At 39.7% G+C, this 24,037-nt stretch overlaps 1 protein-coding gene across 2 annotated transcripts in view; it reads right to left on the bottom strand.

Moving 5' to 3' along the window:
* Positions 1 to 24,037, bottom strand: part of SMC1B (structural maintenance of chromosomes 1B) — a 54,239-nt gene that overhangs the window by 819 nt on the left and 29,383 nt on the right. Inside the window, exons 14-24 of one of the 2 annotated variants that reach the window (XM_039863195.1) lie at positions 23,721 to 23,837; positions 22,279 to 22,385; positions 15,432 to 15,573; positions 14,432 to 14,577; positions 12,977 to 13,130; positions 9,471 to 9,569; positions 7,554 to 7,710; positions 6,907 to 7,061; positions 5,760 to 5,911; positions 3,713 to 3,782; positions 1,110 to 1,220 (exon numbers count right to left, since the gene is read on the bottom strand). In XM_039863195.1, coding sequence (XP_039719129.1) covers positions 1,110 to 1,220; positions 3,713 to 3,782; positions 5,760 to 5,911; positions 6,907 to 7,061; positions 7,554 to 7,710; positions 9,471 to 9,569; positions 12,977 to 13,130; positions 14,432 to 14,577; positions 15,432 to 15,573; positions 22,279 to 22,385; positions 23,721 to 23,837 — 1,410 coding nt within the window. The remainder of the gene's footprint in view (positions 1 to 1,109; positions 1,221 to 3,712; positions 3,783 to 5,759; positions 5,912 to 6,906; positions 7,062 to 7,553; positions 7,711 to 9,470; positions 9,570 to 12,976; positions 13,131 to 14,431; positions 14,578 to 15,431; positions 15,574 to 22,278; positions 22,386 to 23,720; positions 23,838 to 24,037) is intronic. The other variant, XM_039863196.1, reaches the window with a different exon arrangement.

Genomic DNA, 24,037 nt, shown 5'->3' with positions numbered 1-24,037 from the left:
AGGTTATGACATGTAAAATAAGGGCCATTAGTGAATCTGGATTTGCATTTAAAAGGGAGCTCCCTATGTCACCTAAGAAGGTGTCAGTTGTCTGCACTGACCTCAGTTTGCTCCCTCTGGCTTTTGCATTACCTGGCAAAGGGCCCTAGAATATGCACCCCAAAATATGGCTCTGTGCTATGTGGATGGTTTGAGCTACTGAAAACCAGCAGATGCAGGAAAAGTCCTAAAAAGAGGCACAAGTTTTCCTTTTGTGAAAGAAATTTACATTTATGTAAAAGATGACACCCTCTCTACACTTAGCAACTGCTATCAGTGGAGAAGGCACTTACTTGAATCTGCAGAGCAAATGGAAACACCCCTCGTTTACCATATTTTCCCGGTCACTTTCCCATCATTTGCCTCCCCGGCCTTGATGCCCCCAACTCTTTTTCCTCATTTTAGCCTAAGATGGCAGAGAAGCTGAGTTCTAGCCACCCCTCTCGGTTTCCCATGGCGGGGAGCGCCACGCGCACATGTGTGATGCGCATGCTCATAAAGTCTGCTTTTCTCTCACTGATCTGTCTTTGCTGGGCTGACCTACAGGCCTGGCCGGAGGTCCTACGATGGGTAGAGGAGAAAGATTTTTTTCCCTCCCTACACTGGAATGAGAGTTTTCATCTCACTTCTGCAGCATTTTTCCAGTGGTCCGTTAACATTTTGTATGCACAGGAAAAAAAACTTAACTTTTAGCTGAGCTTAAAGGAAACCTTGGGAAGTAAATCCTAATCATCCCAAATCAGAATGATCAGAATTAGTCAACTGCTTCATTAGTGCAGGTTAAGTACTCTGAGCTGCTTAAGAAAGATGTGTTCAAATTCTAAAAGTCACTGTGCAGCTTGGAACTTGGTCAGTTGCTTTGTTTTCTCCCTTGGTACTTTTGGAAGATAAACGGGTCCTCGTTTGTTCTACCATAATGCATTTGTTTTTGCCTAAAACACTCAAACATCACAGAAATGTGACTACAATATTGTTTGCTTTGTGTACTTAATGTGTACTATTATCATACAAATAAAATGATCATACTATTCTGCAAATTTGGATTCGTAGGCCCCCTTGCCCGCCTTTACCTCTGGATAGATGCCTATCAGGGCGTCAGCCTTGGAATAGAACTCCTCTTTTAGGGAAATGATTATCATCTGAAACTGTTCTTGAGTCTGCTCTTTGATGTAACTTGATACCTGGGAGGACATAAAAAACACACATTTCACCAACCAGAAAAGGCCTCCTTTCTGGTCCCTGGGGACAGTATTCTCTTTGTCTTAATCTGCCCATTTTAGGTGTCAAGACACTTTCCTGCCTTCCTGGTAATTCAGTAAATTTACTACAATGCCAGAAGTGAAATACCTGATTCTAAACTAAGAAGTCTGAAAAAATATATATAACCTCATGAAGTCTATGATCCAAAACCTTTGAATATTTTTAAGAATAAACTATAATATCCTGTAAATATGCAATCAAGTCTTTGTAACAAGATCAAACAAAACGAGCACTCGGATGTTGTGCAGGGCTGAAGAAGGCCTGGTATGTAGACTTCCAGCTTCCTATTTTGCCAGCTCAAAGCCTGGAGACTGGGAAAACATGGAACGATAAATGTATTCGTAATCTATAATCTATCATTTGGTCAGAGAGGAACTCAGTGGTTCCTTCCAGAAGGTCAAGTCCAAGGAATGAGAATCAGAACAGAACAGACTGGACAGAAAGCATCTTGCTGAACAAACTCTGCTTAGAACGTGGGGAATGATGAAGAACTTAGACACACCACAAGTGTTTAATACTAGGGTGGTGCCAGTAGAAGAGTCTTAAGTAAGACCTGGTACTTGGAGATGCCACTGATACAAACATCTAGATTTTGCTAGAAGATACGGACAGCCTAAATGCCACCAAGAGGCAATCCACCACGGTAGATGCTATACCCCCCAACACACACAGAACATGGGGAATAAAGTGCCCAAATTAACCAAAGGGAAGATTTCTCACAAATGAGTCAGGTCTCAGAGTCCAGTTAGCTGATGCAGACTAGCTGACAATTGAGAGACAAACGGAGATATTCTTTTGTTCCTGTTTTTTTTTTCCCCCTAGTTACCCCAAAGTCTAGCAGGTCCATAGACTGTGGCTCTTGCCTGTCCTCTACACCAGCGGTCTGTAACCTTTTTGGCACCAGGGCCCGGTGCTGCCATGAGAATCTAATGCCTGATGATCTGAAGTGGAGCCGAGATGGTGATGCTGGTGCTGGGGAGCGGCTGCAAATATGGATGAAGCTTACGCGCTCGCCGCTCACCTCCCGCTGTGAGGCCCAGTTCCTAACAGGCCACAGACCAGTACTGGTCCATGGCCCAAGGGTTGGGGACCCTGCTGTACGAGGTTCAGGAGGCTGGGGATTTGTTTTCTGAATTTTGCACATGTGGAATTGTACTATTTCTGTGCCTACTGTGACGTGTTCAGGAACCTGGGGCCTACGGATATCTGGGTTAGAAAAGTGCAACTTGGGAAATATGAGAGGCAACGATCATACCATTAGAAGGTTCCTCAGGCTGCAACTCCTGAAAGTCCCCCGATTCTGCCTGGCATTTCAAGTGACATTCACCAGAGTAAGAAAACAGGGAAGTCAGCTTTAGAGACTCGGAACCTGCCGGAGTGGCATCCTAAGAGTAAATGCTTCTCTCAGAGGTGGACTCATTAACCAAGCTCACAAGACTAAGGTATAAACCAGAATGCCAGTTTACAAATTGATAATGAGAAATGTGCAAGCCCAGAGCTGCCTCCTCGTAAGCTGTAGATGCAAAGCCCAGTCATTTCTGGAAGAGGGATGTGCCTGCAGTCAGAAGTAGGAGTCTAATTCATCCACCTCCAAAACTGGATTTCTCTGGAGGAGGTCCACGACACCGAGAATCTGCCGGCCAGAGCTGTCCCTCCCCTGGGCAGCGATGGGCCCTGCCAGTGTCTGCCTGTCTTTTTGTCGTACTTCCGTGGCTGACCCCATTCTCATGAAAATTCAGTCAAGGTATGTGGTGAGAGCCTGCTTTCCGGTGGCTTCGCAGGACTGTGCACTGACCTTTAAGGCCCACTTTAAACAGAACCCTCGGGAGTCACGCTGCTTCCTTAGCTCCCTCAGTGTCTCCAACACTGAAAACAGGATCACACACAGGTGCTAACTGTGTAAATAACTGATCACACACAGGTGCTACCTGGGTAAACAACCGATCACACACAGGTGCTACCTGGGTAAACAACCGATCACACACAGGTGCTAACTGGGTAAATAACCGAAATGGGGCAGGGGCAGGATTTTGAACTTTAATCCCTTTGGAATTTTATTTAGAGATTACTTCTGGACTCTGAATTGACTAGCTTGGTTCTGTTTGCCGCCAGGCCGACTAATGACCCTCATGTCCCACTCTCTGGATGAGGACCAGTTACCCAGGGGCAGTGCTGTGGGCCCAGTGCAGGGACCCTCACTTGACTCCGGGTTGATCCCTAGCAACTCCGAGGGGCACCCCAAATCCTGAATGAAAGTTACCCTGAATCATCTTGGTTTCAGATATTTAACTTAGATTTGATTTTTAAATCAGCAATATCAGACTGTTCCTGTCCAGGGTAAGCTGCCTCTGGCCAGAGCACGACCTCCGAGTTGTAGACATTCTACTGGAATTAAAAGCAGAAAGAAACTTACTTTGCCAATGTTAGTGTTGTCCAGGGCTGCATCCACTTCATCTAAAACAAAGAATGGAGCAGGCCGAAAACTAGAAAAAAATGACAAGTTATAACTTTGTAACCTGGAGAAGGTTAAAAGTATTCAGAATAAATAGGATACACCCTTTGGACATGGCTGTCTAGGTCTCCAGTGACCGCTACCTTGCTGAATCCAATGCTCAGTCCGCATCCCTTGTGACCTTTGCAGGAGATCCCAGCGGCCCATCCGCCTGTCCTCTGCTCTTCAGGATGACAGGGTCTCCGCCCCCTGCCCCACCCACTGCTCCTTCCCAGGGTTGCCTGACACCCCTCTTCTCTCTATTTAACACTGCTGTGCCCTTGGGTTCTGCTTAGAGCCCTCCCCTACCTACTCAGCTCCCTTGGTGGCTTCATGTGCTCTCAAGGTTTTGAGTGCCACCCAGATGTATGGGGATGGCTCCCACATGTCTGCTGAGAGTTCCGATTTCTCTCCTGAACTCTCACCTCACACGTCTACCAGCTTACTCAACAAGTCCATACCATGGGTGTCTAATAAATAGTTCAAACTCATCCAGAATCAAACTCCTCACCTGGCCCTCCAAACCAATTCTCTGTCGTGGCCTTTTCCATCTTGGTTAATGGCAGTTGTTATCACTCTAGTGGATTAGGCCTAAGTCCGTGGCATCCTCATCCATCCCTGAGTCCTTCACATCCCACGCTCTGTCTGCTCAACCTTTTGCTCTCACTCTGGTCCAATCTGTCGTTATCTTTCACCTTGGTTGCTACAGTAGTTTCCTAACCCCACGCCCGCCACTGCTGCATACAGTCTATTCTCTACAGCTGCCGGGCTCACGCTGGCCTCAGGGCCCTTGCACTTGTTGATCTTGTCTAACATTCTTCCCTTGGCTATCCACATCACTTGCCCTCTTAATTCCTTCGTATCTTTGCTCAAAAGTTACCTTCTCAAGGGGCCTTCCCGGACGACCCTTTAACACAGCAAACCCTTCCCTGCTACTACCTGTCCCCACTCCCTCCCTAATTTTTTTTCTACAACATCTGTCATTTTCTCAGTCTCCACAGTATAGAACTCGTTTGCTAATATGCCTTATTGATCATCCGTCTTCCCCATCTAGAATGAAGTATCTGAGACGTGTCCAGAAAGCAGGGTCCTAGAGAGGTTCGGGCGAGATGAGCATGATTCAGGGAATGCTGGGAGGCAAGGATTTTGTTTTGTTCACTGCTGTCCCTCCAATGGCTACACCATTGATGCACAGTAAATATTTAATGAATATCCGCTGAATGAATGGATGGGGGTGACACCTAGAAATAGTTTTATTCTAGTAAGAGTTACTCTACCCAGGGTCATGTTTAGATCCGTACCCATGTTGTCCCCAAAGTCCCTCTGCGTTAGTAGTGTTTTCTCTGTCTTTTCTGTAATGACCTATTCCTTCTCCTTTTTGAGAATGGTAAAAATCAGTTGTCGAGCTTTTATGCTGATCTTTCTGGTCATGAAAATAAAGAAGCAGCATCATCCACACCTTAGATCTCCATCTAATGCTTTGAATGTTGAAAGTTAATTGCCTTAATTTTAGCTTTTTGATTTATTTTACACACAAACAGTGCCACCATCGTCAAAGGACATGAGGGGGCTAAACATTTTTCCAGGAGAAATACTTTGCTTAACATTCTTTACTAAATAGCACATCTCTGAATATGGACTAGAAAAGTAATATATAAGTTGGACGATTTTGTTTTATTTGGGTTTGTTATTGTTACTATTTTTGGCAATTCTGATGTCACAAAGCTGAAACATTAGTAGCTGCTGATAACAGAAATGGAATAAAAATCTGTCAAAGACTGAATTCTCTCTTAGATTTGCTGTCTCAATTGTCATAGACAAAAACCACAACCTGAATTGTTTGGCTGAAGAAAATAATTTTGTATCACGTAATGCTAAATGCAACTAAAGACAAGTAATTAACAATTCCGTAGGAGGTTCATTTGGTATCTGCCCTGAAGCAGAATCAGACAGCTCACTGGGACCTTACCTGTGCACAGCAAACAGGAGAGCCAGAGCTGCCACACACTTTTCTCCCCCCGACAAATTGTCCATTGGCATGAACCGTTTGCCTGGGGCCACACAGTTGTAGCTAATTCCCTCCAAGTAGGGCTCTTCTGGGTTCTCCGGGCTAAGAAATGCCTGAAACACATGTTGGTTACTGAACAATATCAGAAAAGCAATTAGTAGGTTTCAGCTTGGATTTATAACAGTTTAAAGTATTCTGTTGGTTAGGTTTTCCTCCATTCTGATGGAAAAATACCAGTGCCTGTAAATAATGTATTTAGCTCTACATGTAATAGACAACAGGGTTATCTGGGTGGGGAGTACAGGGAAGACATTCTAACATCTATAAAGGATCAGGCCTTCCCACCAAACTGCCATTCCAACCTCAGCAGTGCATGCTGCAGTCTTAAAAAAAAGTGTTCATTCCTCAAGCACTTACTGATGAGCTATTATGGCCATGTACTGTAGATACGGAGATTAATCCTGCCCTCAAGGAGTTAATGGGACTTTTTAAACCTTACTTTACTGAAAATAAGTAAATTATTTTGGTCTGAAATTCTAAATACCTGCTCTGAGATGACCTCAGTCATAAGAGAACACTATGAGAAAGAGTAAAAGTAGATCTGTAAGGTCCACTCCATGTCTTCATCCCACAACAGTTCCCCAGTATTTGCTGTGGATACTGACAATGGGACGGAGCGTGTGCAGTGAAGAGACTGTCACTACAATGGACGTGTCTGGATTCGAATCCCACCTTCAGTTCTTTCCCTTGCCTTTGTTACTCAGGCAAACGCCACAGACCCCAGATCAACCATTTCTTAAGATCTTCCACATCACCCCACCTTCACTGCAGAGACCACTGGCAGTTCTATAAAATCAAACTAGTGCCAGACAACAGAATTCCAAAACTAAAGAAAACCTGGAAACCAAGTGATCTAATCCACTCATTTTTCAGATGAAGAAACAGGACCAGAGAGGTGTGGACTCGTCCGGGCTGGCCAGAGGTAGAGTGAGTGGGACCTGGAACACAGGTCATTGTGACAGCCAGTCTTCACGAGCTGACTCTGCCCCATAGCGGGCCACTCGAATAAAACACCCACCAGTAACACCAAGTTCCCACGCGTACATACTTGGGCACTGTTGTTTCTGCAGAGCTTCTTGTAGATTTGATCAATTGCGACTGAGACGTGCTCAAAACACTGGCTGAAAAGATCATATCTCCTCTTTTTCACCTGTTCAAACTCTTGCCTACAGATTCTGGCTTCCTTTCTGCTGGCCTCAAAAGCTAAGAGAGAATCAATGTTCTTTATTTTAGAGACCACTGAGGATTTCTTGTCCTTCAACTTTAAAAAAGCATAAAATATTTTTAAAATTTGATTTTGAATTTGGTTGTCTTGAGTAACTCTACATTTAAAATACCTCAATTATTAACTCCATGAACATGGCTGTTACAACTGATGAGACCTTTTTCTGGTAAGGCTAATTTTTAAACAATAGTGACAAGTTCTCACAGAGTATCTACTATGCCTACTATGATGATATGAAAAAATATCTGTTTTAAAATAACCAATAAACCTGTTTTTAAATTAAAGCAGAACACTTTTCAAAAAGAAAGCAATCTGCAATTCAGTATGAAAAGTACACATTAATATAAGACAACAGAGAAAAATATAAATTAAAAAAACAAAGGTACGATCTAAGGAAGACTTAAGTGTTACAGAAATCAAAACCCAAACACCCGTGAATATGATCTTGCTAACAACGAAAACTGTTTCACCATCTGTGGACTCCTGAAACTTGTCTCTGATAGTCTTCAGGTTCTCCAGGGCTCTCAGGTTGGGGGCTGCTGTCTTCAATAGGACATCTTCTTGGGATGCTACTTGTTGCAGGAGGAGTTTAAGGTGGGCTTCTATTTCTTTGTCAGATTGTAGAGCCTATTATTGGCAAAGAACAGCACTGATCAGCATGGCTTTTAGGCCCACAGAGCTAAGGTAATCAGACACAGGGCCCTTCGGGACCTGGCGCCTGCCTCACCCCCGCCCCTCATCCCCACCTTCCCTCCCTCACAGCCCACTCCAAGTCTGGTGCAGTCGGGTGCTCCTCGAGTGGGCTGAGCCTTTTCATGGCTCCAGGGTTACAGACGCTGCTCTCCTGGAGTGCACTTTCCTCCATATTTTTTAATCTGGCTTAAAAGCAACAATTCCTATATCACTTTCATTTACTCGTTCATTAAAAAAAATTAGATACCAAGGATCCAGTTACGAACACTGTCCCATCCTTGCCCTTCAATAGCTCCCAGGGAAGTCAGACACACACTGGCATCTCTGGCAGCGTGGGAACCTAACAGGCGGCCTGGGTGCAGCCGGGCAGGGAGGGGACATCCAAGCCTTCCGGAGGCAGCGCCGCTGGAGCCTGAACGATGACTAGAACTAACTCAAGCAAGGAGAGAAGGGAACAAATGGTGCAGCACGACCATCCGGGACAGTTTTCTGAACCCCCCAGAGGGCCTTCATTAATGTAAGATCAAGGTGACATTTTAATTCACTGGAAAAAGAATTATTTGAAAAATGTTGAGTAAATTGGTTAACTTAGGTACATTTTAAAAAACGGACTCATACCATGTACTAAAATAAATTTCAGATGAATTAAATAAGTAAATTAAAACAAAAACCATAAACAGGAAGAAAATATTTATATTTTTCAGTAAATGAGATGCAGAAGACTTTCTAAATATGAAAGCACTAAATAGACTACAGGACAAAAGCTTCTTTCTGATTGCCTAAAGATACCACAAATCCAGTCAAAGAGCCCAACAAATCTAACAATATGTTAACAGGAAATTAAAAGATGTGCCAGGTATTACCACTTGGCATCCATTCACCATTCCTTCCTTCCTAACACAGCCCAAGTGTGACCCTTTGTCCCACACAGTTCCCACGTGTGGGTGCAGTGGTGGGTCTGCTTGGTCTAAGACTAAGCCCACCCCACCCCAACAATGATTAGTCAGGAATGAACATGTGACCCAATTCAGGCCACTGTGATGAGGGGACTATTGCTGGAGCTTGTCTTCACTCTTAAGAACAGCACCTCTACTCTCTTCTCAGAGGTTATGGCTGTATGGCTGGAAAGCCAAGAAAGGCTACAGCCACGTTGCCTTCCTGAGATAAGCAGCCTCAGGACAAAGCCGAAAACAAAGCACTGGCTGTCCACGGGATGCCTGAGAGACACAGAGCTGCTAACCTAGAGCCCTGACCTGGATTCCAGGTCCGTGCTCTGCAGCTGTGAAGGATCTGTCACCTACTGAGGTACCGCACTGGGATGCTGACAGGGCAAATTCAAGATGCTGGACTATTCTGGTTACTTTTGTCTACTGCGGGACTTTTCCAAGACTTTAATGTTCATCAAGAATCTCCAGGCAGTGAGGTGGGGGAGGGTAGCCTTTCAAAAAACTGGCTGAGCACACTCTTCTTCTTTGGCAAGACATTTCATGGTACTTGTGTTCTGCAAAATGCACGGTGAGAAATGCTGATATAAACATTTAAAAAGTAACCGGGCTATACTAGTTCTTCAAAAATAACCAGGAAATCTACTTTTACCCTAAACTTCTGCTCTACAGTCTAAAAGTCATTCTGCAGCACTTCAATATTTAATTTTGCCGTGAGTTAATCGCAAACAACAGAAACCTTCCGTTTACCTTCAGGTCCTCTCGTAGAGAGCTGTAGTCTACCTCAATGGCTTCTTCTTTTTCATATATGTCAACTGTCGCCTGGGTGCTTTCTGCTTCAGTTCCCAACTGAAAGACATGAAGCCCCCTCCTTGTTACCCGAAACGTGATCTCCCCCAAGTCCCCCAGTTGACTGCCACCTCACTCACACTCAAAATCCCTGCGGTGACCCACAAGGTCAGGACGGTCTGGTTCTGGCCATCTGGCTCTCCGTCGCCCCTTTAACTTCATTCCGTGCCAGCCTCCCCTGTGCTCCCTCTGCTCCAGCCTCTCCAGTGGGACAACTTTCCTCCCATGTCGGCATCACTCGCCCTCTTACCGCTCTACTTCCCGGCCATCCTTGCTCAGGCCACTCACGGCCTCTCCACCTGAGACTGCAAAGCACCCACCGATACTCTTTGTTCTCCCTCCTGCTTTAGTTTTTTAGCCCGTGTCACCACCAGACACCCAAATATTTTATTTGTTCACCATTTTGTTTCTGTGCCTGTCTCTCCTCCACTAGGATGTGCCTTGAGCAGTCACTGGCAACACATATTACTCTCTGATGGAAGGAAAGGACAGGAAAGAAGGAGCACGTGAATGAGCACTTATTCCGCTGTACGCTGGCTGTTGGTATAATGCTGATACCAAAACCAAGATTCACAAATTAAGAGAGAAAGAAACCTTTGTCACTCACTCCTTTCTAGATATTCTCTGACAACAAACTCAATGAAACAACTTTTGGAATCATGTCTCCATTTTATGTAATATGTGTATGTTAAAGCAGTTCATATAGAAGTTGAACTTGAATACAAAATGGAATACTGAATCCCTGAATATCTCGATTCCTGTTTTCATGATTCGGTATTGTATTTTGTGTCAAACTTCTATATGAGTCATCTGGTGTCTTGTTACTCAGTCTGGTCAGTGGGCCAGCAACAGAGAGCCTCACCAGGAGCCGAGAGAACCATAGGCTCTAAGGCAACAAAGTCCCCAGATGCCTCATGGGCACAGAACAATCTGGGCTCCAGCGATCTAGTATGTCTCCCCTACCACGTAAGAAACTTCTAGGAGAACCCCAGCAGTGAAGGTTGCCTGGGGAACACCTCCAGTGGAAGGGGAATCTCAGGCTCTATGTCATAACTGGTGTTAAGACAATTATTTCTACCCAGTGGCCCTTGTTCAGCCCTCTGGAGAGAGATCATTATACCTTATACCTTTATGGACAATCTTTTGTAGCACCCCCATCATATGGCTACTACTAGATGTGCAGACAAAATGCCAGTCACGGATCCACCACTAGAAGCTGTCTGTCTTTCTAGTAGCAAGCTTTCCCTGGAAGAAAAAATCTGACTGTGGCGTCCACCCCAACCCCAGTATCTCCTTAGGACCAAAAGGAACCAGTGTGATCCTACTTCTGTGACGAGACTTTCTTCCACTGGAGGAGGAGAATCACATCCTAAGCCTTCTCTTCCCAGCACGGCACAGTCTGGGCCTTTTCGCTCTCCTGGACACTAGACTCTTAAAAAGCATCAGGCTTGAAAAGGGGAATGCAATAGTCCAGGGTGGCTTGACCAGCACCAAGTGGGATTAAACTATCATTTTCTTTTCAGATAATAATTCTGTATCAGTTTAGTTCAATATCTTTATACCTGCTTTGAAACACCTCACCACGAATATGAAAGTCTTTCAAGCTAATTAAGAAGTAAATAATTTCGCGTTCCTAGTGGGTGTACTGGAGAATAACTCTAAGAGCAATAGTACCAATACAGCAGCGGCGCACTGGGCCAACGACATTCACTGACGTCACTAAGACGGCTCCCTCCTCCCCTCTAGTCTATGACAACCCTCTTCCACGATTACACTGCCTTTTAAACAGACTTTCTAGTTCTTTCTACAGTATAGTGAGTATCTTTTTTCTGCTCCCATCTACTTCTGCTGTTACCGGGCGTCCCCCTTTCCTCTCTCTGCACCCATTAAATGTGGACATGTGACCCAGAATGAGCCAGGGTTCTTTTCCAGGATTTTTTTTTTTTTAGTCAAAAGGAAAGTTTATTAGAAAAGGGATAATATTCCACAGACAGAGTGTGGTTTCCTCTGAGGCAGACAGTGAGAGGGACCGTGACAGAGACACTGAGAGAGAGACGGTAACAGCGCTGAGAGGGACCCGGAGTTCCTTCTCAGGACTTTTCTAACTGAGAGGGGTCATGAAAAGTTCTCTGTCAAAGCCAGTGGTTACAACTGCAGCCTTGTGGGGAAAGCTGATCTGAGAGAATAAAGCCAATAGACACTGAGCCAGAAAGAGTTCTCGATGGCGTTCAAATTCCTGGACCGAGTCAAGCACAAGACCGCCTCCTTTCCAGCCCTCTCCTCTCACCCCCATCCACTCGCCCCTTTAAAGCCACCTGAGCTAAGTTTGCTACTTGTGGCCAGAAGAGGGTTTTCTCCTTTCCTTACCTATTTGGAAGGTGATCTCTGCTAAAATAGAGAAAAAAGACTTCTGAGGCTAATATCGCATCAGAATGACACTATGAAAAAAAGTGGTCAATGTTAGCAAGAGAAAAATTGTTTTACAGATGCTTCATTCTGAAGAACCCAAAGGACTGAAGGCCTGTTCTGGAACGGGAAACCTGATGGAACTGAATGGATTTCTGACCGTCCGGGGGCGGAGCAGAAAAGGGAGGAGGGATGTGGAAGGGACCACAGAGAAGTGATTCCTTCACTAACGTACTCAGTAAGAACTCAGAGATGACTTAAGAAGCAAAACTACTATTTTCACCATTCTTTAGATTAGCTAATATTAAGATATTCTTTGCGAACTGCAGTCATACCTTTCCTAACATGAGACAGAATTATGGGTAGATATTTCCAATGAACCTGAAAAGTACTGTGTAATACAAATGTAGCGAGAAAGAAAAAGGCAAACGGAGAGGTGTCGCCATTAGTGGACCTTGGTTTTATCTCCCGATTCCTTGGAGGTCCATCCTGACCTCCTCCTGCCCTGTCACCACCTGGACAGACTCAGGCAGGTCTCTTCTGAGAACCACCTCGAGCTGTCAGTGAAGGTGCAAAGCCAGACCCCTCCACATAGCACAATCTTACAAGCGTGCAGGGAACTGCCAATGCCAGTGGGCCACCTGCACGTTGCCGCGGTTCTCTGTGGCTGACACCACCTTCCCAGATGTCTCAAACTCCAGCAGCTTTAACTCTGATTTCTCTTGGGTATCTCTATATAAGTAAGAAACTCTGGTCCATCCTATGGGTTAAAAGGACCTGGATTAGCAAGAGAGAGCAAAGAACTGCATGAAATGCCTGGTCCTCTGGACTGATGATCGCTTGGCCCTTTTCCATCTGAGGAGAAAAGAAATCTCCTCTGTGCCTAAAGGGGCGTAGAATAAACGGAAGGATCTGCAGAGCTGGGATCTCACTGAGCAGCAAAGGGCGTTACACTAAGTTCCCCACGACCGCGCTTACTTTAAAATCGTTTGCTAGAGTACCTCTACTTCAATGATGTCGTCCAGTGACCCCAACAAAAGAGTTATTTCAATGTCTTGAACTTTGCAATCAAGCAGCATATTATGCTTCTCTAGCCGTTTCTGTTCCAGAGAAGACTGAAGGATTATAACTTCTTTCTGCCGTTTTCCCACTTCCCTGTAAATATACAGATATGAAAACGTGATTATATCTTGTTTTATACAATTTCATCAAAGAAGAAAAATGTGCTGTAAACTTACATGGAAAAATTATTTTTTCCTATGAGTGCTATAAGTTTTAGAGGGATCTCGCTGATGCTTGCAATTTAAACTTTAACACTCCTGAGAAAGGCCATGAATGTAGTTAGCTAATCTAAGGGAGAATTATTCAAGAATGAGCATTCTTACTTGAATCAGGCAAGCAACACTATAGTACTTTCCTACTTCATTTTTAAATTTGTATAATTTTCAAGCTGTATTTCTCCCTCAGAATAAGCTCTACATTTTAGAGCCTCAAACCAAGAGTCCCTTAGCAAGAGAAAGTCTGAATTATTTTTACTACCACCACTAATGTAACGTCTTCTATCTTAAACGAGGGCTTGGGGCTTTTACCAGCTGAAATAATGCAAAATTTTAAAGAGGGCTTAGCAACAGAACCAAAATAAATAAATAAATAAATAAGAATTACATGGTTTTCAAGAATATGACAGAGATGTGGTTCTGTTTAAACTTAAAAAAAAATCAAGAGTAAACAAACTTTAAATGCGCTCAAAAATCTAAGACACAAACTCTCTAGCTGTATCCTGAAGCACTGAAGGTCTGAGCAGTGAGGGAAAGTGTGGGATGCCGAGAGGCTGAGCAAAAGCAGAGCACACTTCATGTGAGCGCTCACTGTCGTGTCAATCATGCAGGAAAGCAGATGTCACTGTGGTTAACAAGCCAGTTGATTCATAGTGTTATTGTCAACGCCATGGCAAGTACAAATGCTTATCGTGTGCCAAGTACTGTTCTAAGTGCCACATAAACAGTCACTCATTTAATCCTTATAATTATTCTATGAGGTAGGCACTATTATTATGCCCATTGTACTAATGAAGAAATGAAGGCATAGTACTTAAGAAGCAGAGCTGGGACATCGGCCACAGAATCACAGCCCTCACTGGCTACACTTCGTCACATAAATGGACTAGCGAGAGACTCTAAAAGGAAAGATGCCAGTGTCAAGAGGAATTTAGCATAAGGGACCATGTTTTATACTGGTCCATGTTTTCATCGGCCAAAATGAATTATTCACTCTGAAGAGCTAACCACCCTTCCTGGTTTTCCTCCAAATGAGAAAGCTTGAAAGGTGTGATGTGGGATCAAAAGCAACAGAGGATACACATTCAAATAATAAAACTTCCCATGATAAATTTTGAATTGATGGTAAACATTTTTAAAACTCTGGTTATGGTCTTTCAAACTGATAAACTTAATTACCTATCAACAGCCAAAAACTTCTTCCGTTCCTCTTCAATCTGAGCTTGGATTTTCTCAATGTCGGAATTCTGAGTGACAAATATGTCCTTAAGTTGCTGCCACTTCTCCATGAGTTCATCCACAACTTGCAAACAATTTTCTTCAGCCTGAATGGAAATGACTTGCACTGTAGATTCACCATCTTTTACATTAATCAGGTCAATGGCTCATCTTTTTAGCATTAAAACTCAGCTAGTCATTCTGAGACAAACCCTTCCTGCGTGTGCCTGAAGCTCTCACGGCACTTGACCTGTCCCCATTGCACACTTCTTGGAAACTGGTAATCGCTATCTGCTTGTCTGTGTCCTTCACTTCAATTCAGTCCTCAGCTTAATGCCACCTGACTTGTTTCCATTGTCCAGTGAAAATGTTCTTGCTATTACAACCTCTTAAGTAGCAAACTAAGCAGACATTTTCCAGACTTCACCTTTTTGACAACTCTCATCACTTCCTCCTTCCTGAAACTCTAGGGCTTCTACAATGTCGCCCCATCTGGCTCTCTTCATAACCTACGGGACCACTCCTGGAATTCCAGCCTTGCTCCACTGCTCTTCACTGCCTTCCTTTGCCTGGGAGTCTCAGCCACTCACATGTGGTTTCAATTTGCCTCCATACACCAGCCTAGACTTTTCCTGATAACTATGTCTGATAACAATTACCTGCTGGAAATTGCTCTCTGGATGTCACATAGGAAACTTAAGTGCCACAAGTCCAGAATTTTCTCTCCTTAACCTGCTCCTCCCATCCACCAACCGCCCAAGTCATCTGTGGCATCGCCCTCCACCTCCTGTCCCACTTCGACATCCAATAATCCGTGAAGTTGTGCAGATTTTACTTTAAGTAGTTCTCAAATCTTCCCCCTACCTGCCTTCTAGAAGCGTCAGGAGCACGACAAATATTTCCTCAATGAAGGAAGTCATCATTTCAATGACAAAGCACTTCAGCCCCCATTACTAATTACCTTCTTTAGGTTATCAATGTCTTCTCTGCCTTTCTGGATAGTTTCTTTTAACGTGTTGATCTTATTTAGTTTCTTCTTCAGCTGATTGCGACTATATTCGAGTTGAATATTAAGCCGAGTTTTTTGCTTCTCAAATTCTAATCTAATAAAGTCAAGCATTAAAAGTGGTAAACATAGTCCTTCAATCCTTTTTGTCTTTTTACTGTTTATTATGGAAAATTTCAAATAAATACAAAAGTAGAAGGAATATTATAATGAATTCCCATATAGTCACCACACAGCTTTAATAATTATCAATTCATAGTCAATCTTGTTTCATTCCTAACCACACTTATCACTCCTTCCCACTACTGGATTATCTGAAAAGAATTTCAGACATCATGTAATTTCATCTGTAAATATTTTAGTATGTATCTCTGAAAGTGAAGTGACTATTACTACAAACCATAAATTATAATAGATAAAAATAAAAATTCCTTAAATAGCAAATTGCTATCAATGACAAATTTCCTGAATCTCATTAAAAAAAAATATATACCGGTTTGTCTGAACTAGGATCAATCCATTGCATATGGATGTGTTTCTTAAATCTTTTATAATCTATAGGTTCCCTCCCCTCTTTCTTTAAGTTACAATTTATGTGCTTATCTTATTTAAGTCAGTGTTTTCAAATAACTATTCATTCACAAACTCCATCCTTGGCAATTCAGGAATATGTTCCTTCCTGATGCACTTTACGACTTTGTCAGCTTTGTAAACTCCTCTAAAAAATTCCAATATCAACTGTAGCTCACCCTTTCCAAACTTTCCCCCTCACATATCCTACTAATGGAATCATTTGTTCAAGAAACATTTGAAGCACTAAAGGTATCAGATATTATGCTAGATAGTACTGCTTCAAAGACAATAACAAAACAATAGTAATGATCAAAACAAAGAGTAATATTCAGTGACAGGTTACTAATAAGCCAGGCACTGTTATAAATACTTTTACACGAATTAACTCACTTAAGTTGTATAACTCTGAGGTACGTCATACTGCTGTCCCTATTTAACAGACCAGGCGACCCAGGAAGTTAAGGACCTCACCCAAGGCTATCCGCACAGAAAGTGGTGGAGCCAGCATGAGTACTTCGCAGGGACAGAATCCCCGCTCTTAACCACTGGCAACACTGCCTGCGGGAAAGCCGAGAACAAACCCTCGAGGGATTTGTTTCTGCTGTGGAGGCAGGCAAACGCTCCTTCACTTGGCTTCGGGACGCCACACTCCTCCAGCTTTCCTTTCTCCTCACTTGCTATTCCTTAAAGTTCCTTCTCATCTCTTTGACTTGTTAACATGATCTGGGATCGCCTTTCTAGCTACGTTCATTCTCTTGGTAATCTTATCTAGTCACATGACTTTAAGTTCCATTGATATGCTAACCGTCCCCAAATTTACACTCCCAGCCTAGACCTCTCCCTTGAACTCATAACTTATATATTCAACCACTTACTCTCCATCTCCAAATTGGATGGCGAGGCATCCTAGCATACATAAGGGATCAGCTACTAAAAGTAATAGGAGGGTTTAGCAAAGTTATCAGATGTTTGCTCAATGTAAAATTTGATACCACTTTTCTACATTACTGGAAGACAACTAAAAAAAATCATAAAAATACATACTATACATAAGAGAAAAAAACTGTAAAATATCTAGGAATTAATAAGAACACAGATTTCTATGAAAAAAACTTTTAAATTCTATAAAGGATAAGATAATTAGAATAAATAAAGAGACATTGGATAAAAGATGAGAGACCAAAAATTTTGAAGATGTTCTCCCCAAATAAATCTATAACTCCAATGCGATCTCAATCAGAATTCCAGGTGGATTTTATGAGAAGCTCAATAAAAAGTGATAGGCAGAATTCTTTAGAAAGAAAAACTATTGAAGTTCAAGTAGACTTCAGGAACAAGGAATATGACAGAATTATAAGGCGGATAAAGAGATTAATTCAGCAAAAACATAACAATCCCAAATATGCATGCACCAATCACGACACTTTAAAATATGTGAAGTAAAAACTGAAACTAGGAGAGACTGACAGACCTGAAAGCATACCTGGAAGTTTCAGTGCCTCTTCGTGACTGCTAGAACGAGCCAGAGAATCAGGAAGCACACAGAAGACCTGAGCAATACCAATCAACTTAACCGTCACTCAGAGGGCACCCGTCCAACAGCAGAATGTATATTCTTTTCAAGCACACATGGAACATTTACTAAGAATACATGTTATGCCATCGAACAAACCTCAATCAATTTAAAATGATTGAAATGATGCAGAATATATTCCTTATCACAATGGAATTACTATAAAAATCAGTAACAGAAAAATATGTTATATCTATTAACATCCCAGTATCCGTTAAATTAAACAAGATGCTTCTAAACACCCATGGGTCATAGAAAGGAATCACAGAGATTTTAGGAAATATTTTAAATGGAATGAAAATGAAAATACAACAAACCAGAAGTAGCAGGGCAGTACTTAGAGGAAAATATACAACTTAAAATGCTCATATTAGAAAAGAAGTTTAAAATATATAATGTAAGCCTCTATCTTAAAAGCTAAAAAAAAGAAGAGTCAATTAAATTCAAAATAAGTAAAAGGAAGGAAATAATAAAGAGCAAAAATCAATAATATAGAAATAGACAAACCATATTGAAAATCAATGAAGCCAAGAATTGGTCTTAGAAAGGATCAATAAAATTGAGACACCTCTAGGTAGACATCAGGAAGAAGAGAAAGGAGACAAATAACCAATATCTGAAATGAAAGAGGGGACATAAGTACAAATCCTACAGATATTAAAAAAGATAAAAGGGAACATTAATAACTTTGTTAATAAGTTTGACAACTTGGATGAAATACACAAATTCCTTGAAAGACACAAACTACCACAGCTCATTCAAGAAAAAAAGATATCCTGAATAGCCCTATATCTATTAAGGAAACTGAATTTGTAATTAAAAACCTTCCCACAAAGAAAGGGAGTGGCCCCAGTGGCTTCATTGGCAAATTTTACCAAACATTTAGGATAAGAATAATATAATTCTAAAGAAGCTTCCAGAAAAAAATTCTTGCCTCATTTTACGAAGCTGGCATTACCCTGATACAAACACATGACAAGACACTGCAAGAAAAGAAAACTACAGACCAATACACTTATGAGTGTAGGTGCAAAAATCCTTAACAAAATTTTAGCAAATCAAATCCAAATATTTTAAGAAGACGTGACCAAATGGGGCACACCCTAGGTATGCAAAGTTGGTTTAACATTCTAAACTCAACCAATGTAATTTATCATATTAATAAACAAAAAACCCCAACCATACAATCCTCTCAATAGATGGAAGAAAGAATATTTGACAAAATTCAACACTCTTTAATAACATAGAAATTTCAGCAGACAAGAAATAGAAGGGAACTTCTCCAACCTGCTAAGGATTTAAATGTGAAGGATTGCATGTTTTGCCCATCTGAGACTGGGAATAAAGCAGGATGTCTGCTCACCACTTTTATTTATTCAACATTGTACTGAAGGTCCTAGCTAGTCCAATAAGAAGACAAGAAGAAAAAACAAAAGCCAAATCAATTGGAAAGGAAAAAATAAAAATTTTAATTCACTGACAATATGGTCATTTTATGGGAAAAATCCTAAGGAACCTACAAAAGAGCTACTAGAACTAATAAGTTTAGCAAAGTTTTAGGCTACAAGGTCAATTTATAAAAAACAATTTCATTTCAGTATACTATCAACAACCAATCTGAAATTGATAATCAGAAACAATTCCATTATCAAGAGTATAAAAAATGAAGTACTTAGAAATAAATTGAGCAAAATATGTGTAAGATCTGTACACAGAAAAATAAAGAACATTAACAAGCGAAATTAAGGGACACCTACATAAGTGAAGATAGACACCATGTTTATGGGTTAGTATTGTTAGGATGTCAATTCTTCCCACATCAATCTATAGATTCAATACAATCCTAATCAAAATTCTAGCAAACTTTCTTACAGCCACTGAATAGCCGGTCCTAAAATGTACACAAAAGTGCAAAAGACCTATAATAGTCAGGGGCTTGACCCTCCTTGTCTACTGTAGTAGCCTCTGTGGCTAGAAGGGTGCCTGGCTCATGGGAGGCTTACAGTAAATAGGTACTGAAAAAATGAATGAACCATGAGAGCATTACAGAGAATTAAAAAAAGAAAATGGGCCAAACTATTGATAGATTTTATTTCATTATGGGATAATGACTAATTTTTAAAAACATTTTCTCTATTTCTTCCAAGAGGCATGTATTACTTTTGTATTTAAAAATTATATTTGATTATCATATCTATATGAAATGACAGAGGCTAGCTCAACTTACTGTGGTAATCATTTCATAATATATGTAAGCCAAGCCATTATGCAATACACCTTAAATTTATAGTGATGTACTGTCAATTATAGCTATATAAAACTGAGGAAAAAAGAAGTGCCTGATAGGAAATAAATAATCATCTAGATGAGTATAAGTACAGTGAAGTCTAGATCTTAAATAATCTGTAATTATAAATATTTTATTTCCTGTTTTTGCATGATCTTAAGTACTTTTGATATAAGGTGACTATATCTTGGGAAAGAGAGTACCTGCTGACTTGCAATATAACTTTGTCATCATCACTACTGTACACTTAAATTCAGATTTCATGCAAAAAATTAGTTTTGAATAAATACATGCATATAGTACAAAATTTAAATGGCATAAGAATATACAAAAAGTGAAATATCGGTTTCCCATCCTCTCAGCGCCCCTAGAGGCAACCACGCTTACGTTCTAAATCTATCTGTGTGTATTTTCCTTCAGACTGACATTTGTCTTCTGATTTTCTCCATGGTCCTTTCGTTATACAAAAAAATTTATTTCTATACATTTGCATTTTATCAAGCTTTTCTTTTATGGCTTCTGGGGTTTATGCCATACCGAAAGATCTTCCTTAATTTGATATTTTTTTAAATTCTCTTATGACTTAGTCTAATGTTTTTCGGCCTTCATTTTAAATCTTTGATTCAGCTGGAATTAATCTCAGTCTAAGGAATGGGAGAGGTCCAAGTACATTTTTTCTAGGTTGCTAATACATGTATCCCAAAATGATTTATTGAAAGGTATATATTTTCTCTACTGATATAAAATGCCACCCTTAAGTCGAGTTTCTCTTATAGATATATTTCTGGACTCTGTGAGCTAGTACCTCAGAATTTTAATACAGCTTTATATAATGTTTTAAAATATGGGAGTTCTAGTCCTTTCTCATTACCTTTTTAAGATTTTTCGTGACTAGTTCTGAATGTAAACTCTATAAATCAGCTTGTTTAGTTAATAACAAATCTTGTCCATATATGTTTGAGATGATATTTAAATTATAGATTAAATTAGAAAGGACCAACTTCTGTATAATAATGAGTCTTCTTATAAAAGAACTAGTATGCCTTTCCTTTTTATTCAAGTTTGTTTATATCTGTCTTAATTAAAGCTTTCTTTATATATGCTTTCACATTTAGCAAGTTTATTTCTAAGTACTAAGTATTTTACCTTTTTCCTCTTTAATGTAATTGGGATATTTTCTCCCAATACATTGTCTCCCTAGTATTCTGCATGTAATAAAAAGCCTACGAATTTTTATATTAATTTAAAAATTATTTTTAAATAAAAATTCACATTAATATTTGTATTCAGCTATATTACTGAATTCTCTGTTTCTAGTAGTTTTCATTTGTTCCTTAGGAATTTCTAGATACATATTATATAACCTGCATAGTGAAAAATTTACCTCCTCCCTTCAAAATTTGTATACCTTATTGATATTATTTACCTAACTCTACTGATTAGTATCTTCAGAAGAATGTTAGAGAACCGAATATACCTATCATCTCTAGTTTTACTTCTAGTGTCACTCCATTAAAACACAATGCCAATTTAGAATGAGATATATTTTTTAATATCCCAGGTATCTATTAACGTTTAAACAATTTTTAATTGAAAATGGGTACAGAATTTTGTCAAGTGCCATTTTTGTCATCTACAGAGTTGATCATGTGATTTTTATCCTTTGACCATTAATATAAGCCATTCTTTTATTTCTAGTATGAGGATCACCAGATAACAGTATACTGTTTGGCTTTTGTTGCACTGCTTGTTTCTATTTAATCTCATTTTATTCAGTTATTTATAGGTGAAATGGATTTATAGTTTCTTATTGTATGTATCTTTTTGGATTTTGGTATCAACGTCATGTTCATTTCATAAAAAGATATGTTTCTTCCTCTTCTATACTGTGAAGCAGTTTAAATATTGAAGATTTGTTTAAATATCAGACGTTAAAGTTTCCTGCACCTTTAAAGTTTGCTGGGATGATTCATCTGTGAAACGATTTGTGCCTGGTGGGAGTGGATAGAAGCGTTTTTACTTTCTTTTCCTATGGTAACTGGCCTTCTTAGATTTTTCTACCTTGTTAATATACTATTTCTTGAAAATTACCATATTTTATCTACAAAAATAAATATTTAGAGAACTAAGTAAAATGGCATCTTTTAATAACCACTGTGTAATTATGTCCCCATTCTATTATTTTATGTTTTCTCTCTTTAAAAAATTATGAAATAAAAGAATTAGATCTCTTTATAAGAATATGAATGTTTACTTGCTATTTCTTGATGAAATGAAATAAAGACCTCAGACATGATTCCCTTAAAGTATGAAATAATAGTTACAATTATATGTGTAAACTGTTTATCAACATTTTAAAATAAAAATACCTTTTTTGATCAATTTCTTGTTGCTGTTTAACATGTTTTTTCTCAAATTCACGAATATTTTCCAAGCCAATTTCTTCACAGAAGTGTTGAAAAATATCATCTTCAACCTTTTATTTCAAAATGATTGGTTTAATAATTAATTTTAAGGAAGTATAGAGATAATACTTAAATCTAAGTTTTTCCCATCAAGATTTTCCTGGATTAGGCCAAAAACTAATCTCAACAAGCATTATTGTACTCTGAGGAGCCAGTGCTTTCTCGTTAACTTAATAAATTACATCCATCTATTTTCAACTTTCTTATTCTAAAAATTAAATAAGAAAGGTCATAACTAGTTTTATTAAGAGTTTTGTTTTTTTTGAAATGTTTAAAGCAAAACTGGAAGCATTTCAATTACATTAGCCACACCAATATGTATTTTATGTAAACAAATAAAATATTCTTTATATGAGTAATCTATATAGTGTCTTAGGCAGTATAAAGCCAAGAGGACTAGAGCAAAGAATTAAGATTCAAAAAGATTTTAAAAATCTAGAATGAGCCAAATCCAAAAAAGGAACATTTAACCTCAATATTTTTAAAGCCCTGCATTTACGTAAAATTATAGGATAAAGAGACCTATTTTAACAGCAGAATACGTTAAAAATTTTTGGATTTTAGATGAATATAAATTAAATATGAATATTGATACAATAGTAAGCTATGGTTTATGTAAGCAGATAATCCAAATGCAGAAAGTTACAATTCTATGTGTAGCGTCCATGGTACTCTGTACTGGTCAGACAGTACTTTGACATTATGCTTGGTTCTGGGCACTGACAAACAATAGAGCACCCAGAGGATAGTCACCAGGACTGGTCTTCATTCCATGTTAAATGTAAAAGCTTAAGGAATTAGGGGCATTTAACCTAGAAAAGAGATGATTAAGGTGATAATAGAACTGTGATAAAAGCAAAGGGTGGAAGTTACTGAGTGTTAGTGTGACCCTTTCTAAGGATTAAAGATAAGCAACAGTGGAATGAATTAAACCAGAAAGTTCCTGTCACCATCAAGCAGAGGCTAGATGGCCAAATCTTTGCTGCCCCAGAGCCAAGCACTGTGCCTGGCAAATACAATAAATGTACCAGAAATAATCACTGAGTGAATGAGTAATCTCAAAAGATAATCCGAATGACAAAGTTCTTTCTTTCCTGGTGTTAAGTGGGAGAAAGAAGAGGCTGTAACTTTTACAAAGAGCAAGGAGAGGCTGGAGAGCAGAAGAGAGTAACTACGCACTGGTCACTGCCTCTTGAGATGAATAATAGTAATTCTCAAAAGACACAAGAAAATTAACGTAACAAACCAGTAAAGCTGAGTACTTATCACATTTTGCTTTAGCACATATTCAAGAATCTTAAATCTGGTATCTGGTATAAAACTGTAATAAATATATCATTCATGACCTTATCTATCTTTCCCTGAAATTCTTCAATTCTTTGTTGCCGTTCTTTGATTCCTTCACTCAACATAGTACATTGAGACTCAATATTGAGTAGTTCACTTTGTAGCTGAGATTGTTCCTAGTTACAAAAGAGAAAAGATTTACTTTTTAACACGGCTATTTTAGTTTTCTATAGTGAAGCCAAACACATAATAGGTATCTTTTAGAATAAAAAGGGAATCTACGAGGTAAGGTAAATTCAGGTACAATTGTATAACAAGACTAACAACCATAAAAATAAAGTAACTAAATGACCATAATACAATCTTAATCATGGGG

This window comes from Pteropus medius, unplaced genomic scaffold, assembly GCF_902729225.1.
Source record: "Pteropus medius unplaced genomic scaffold, Ma_sr-lr_union100, whole genome shotgun sequence".
Classification (NCBI taxonomy): Eukaryota; Metazoa; Chordata; class Mammalia; order Chiroptera; family Pteropodidae; genus Pteropus; species Pteropus medius.
This window is presented reverse-complemented; position numbering and strand designations above follow the sequence as displayed.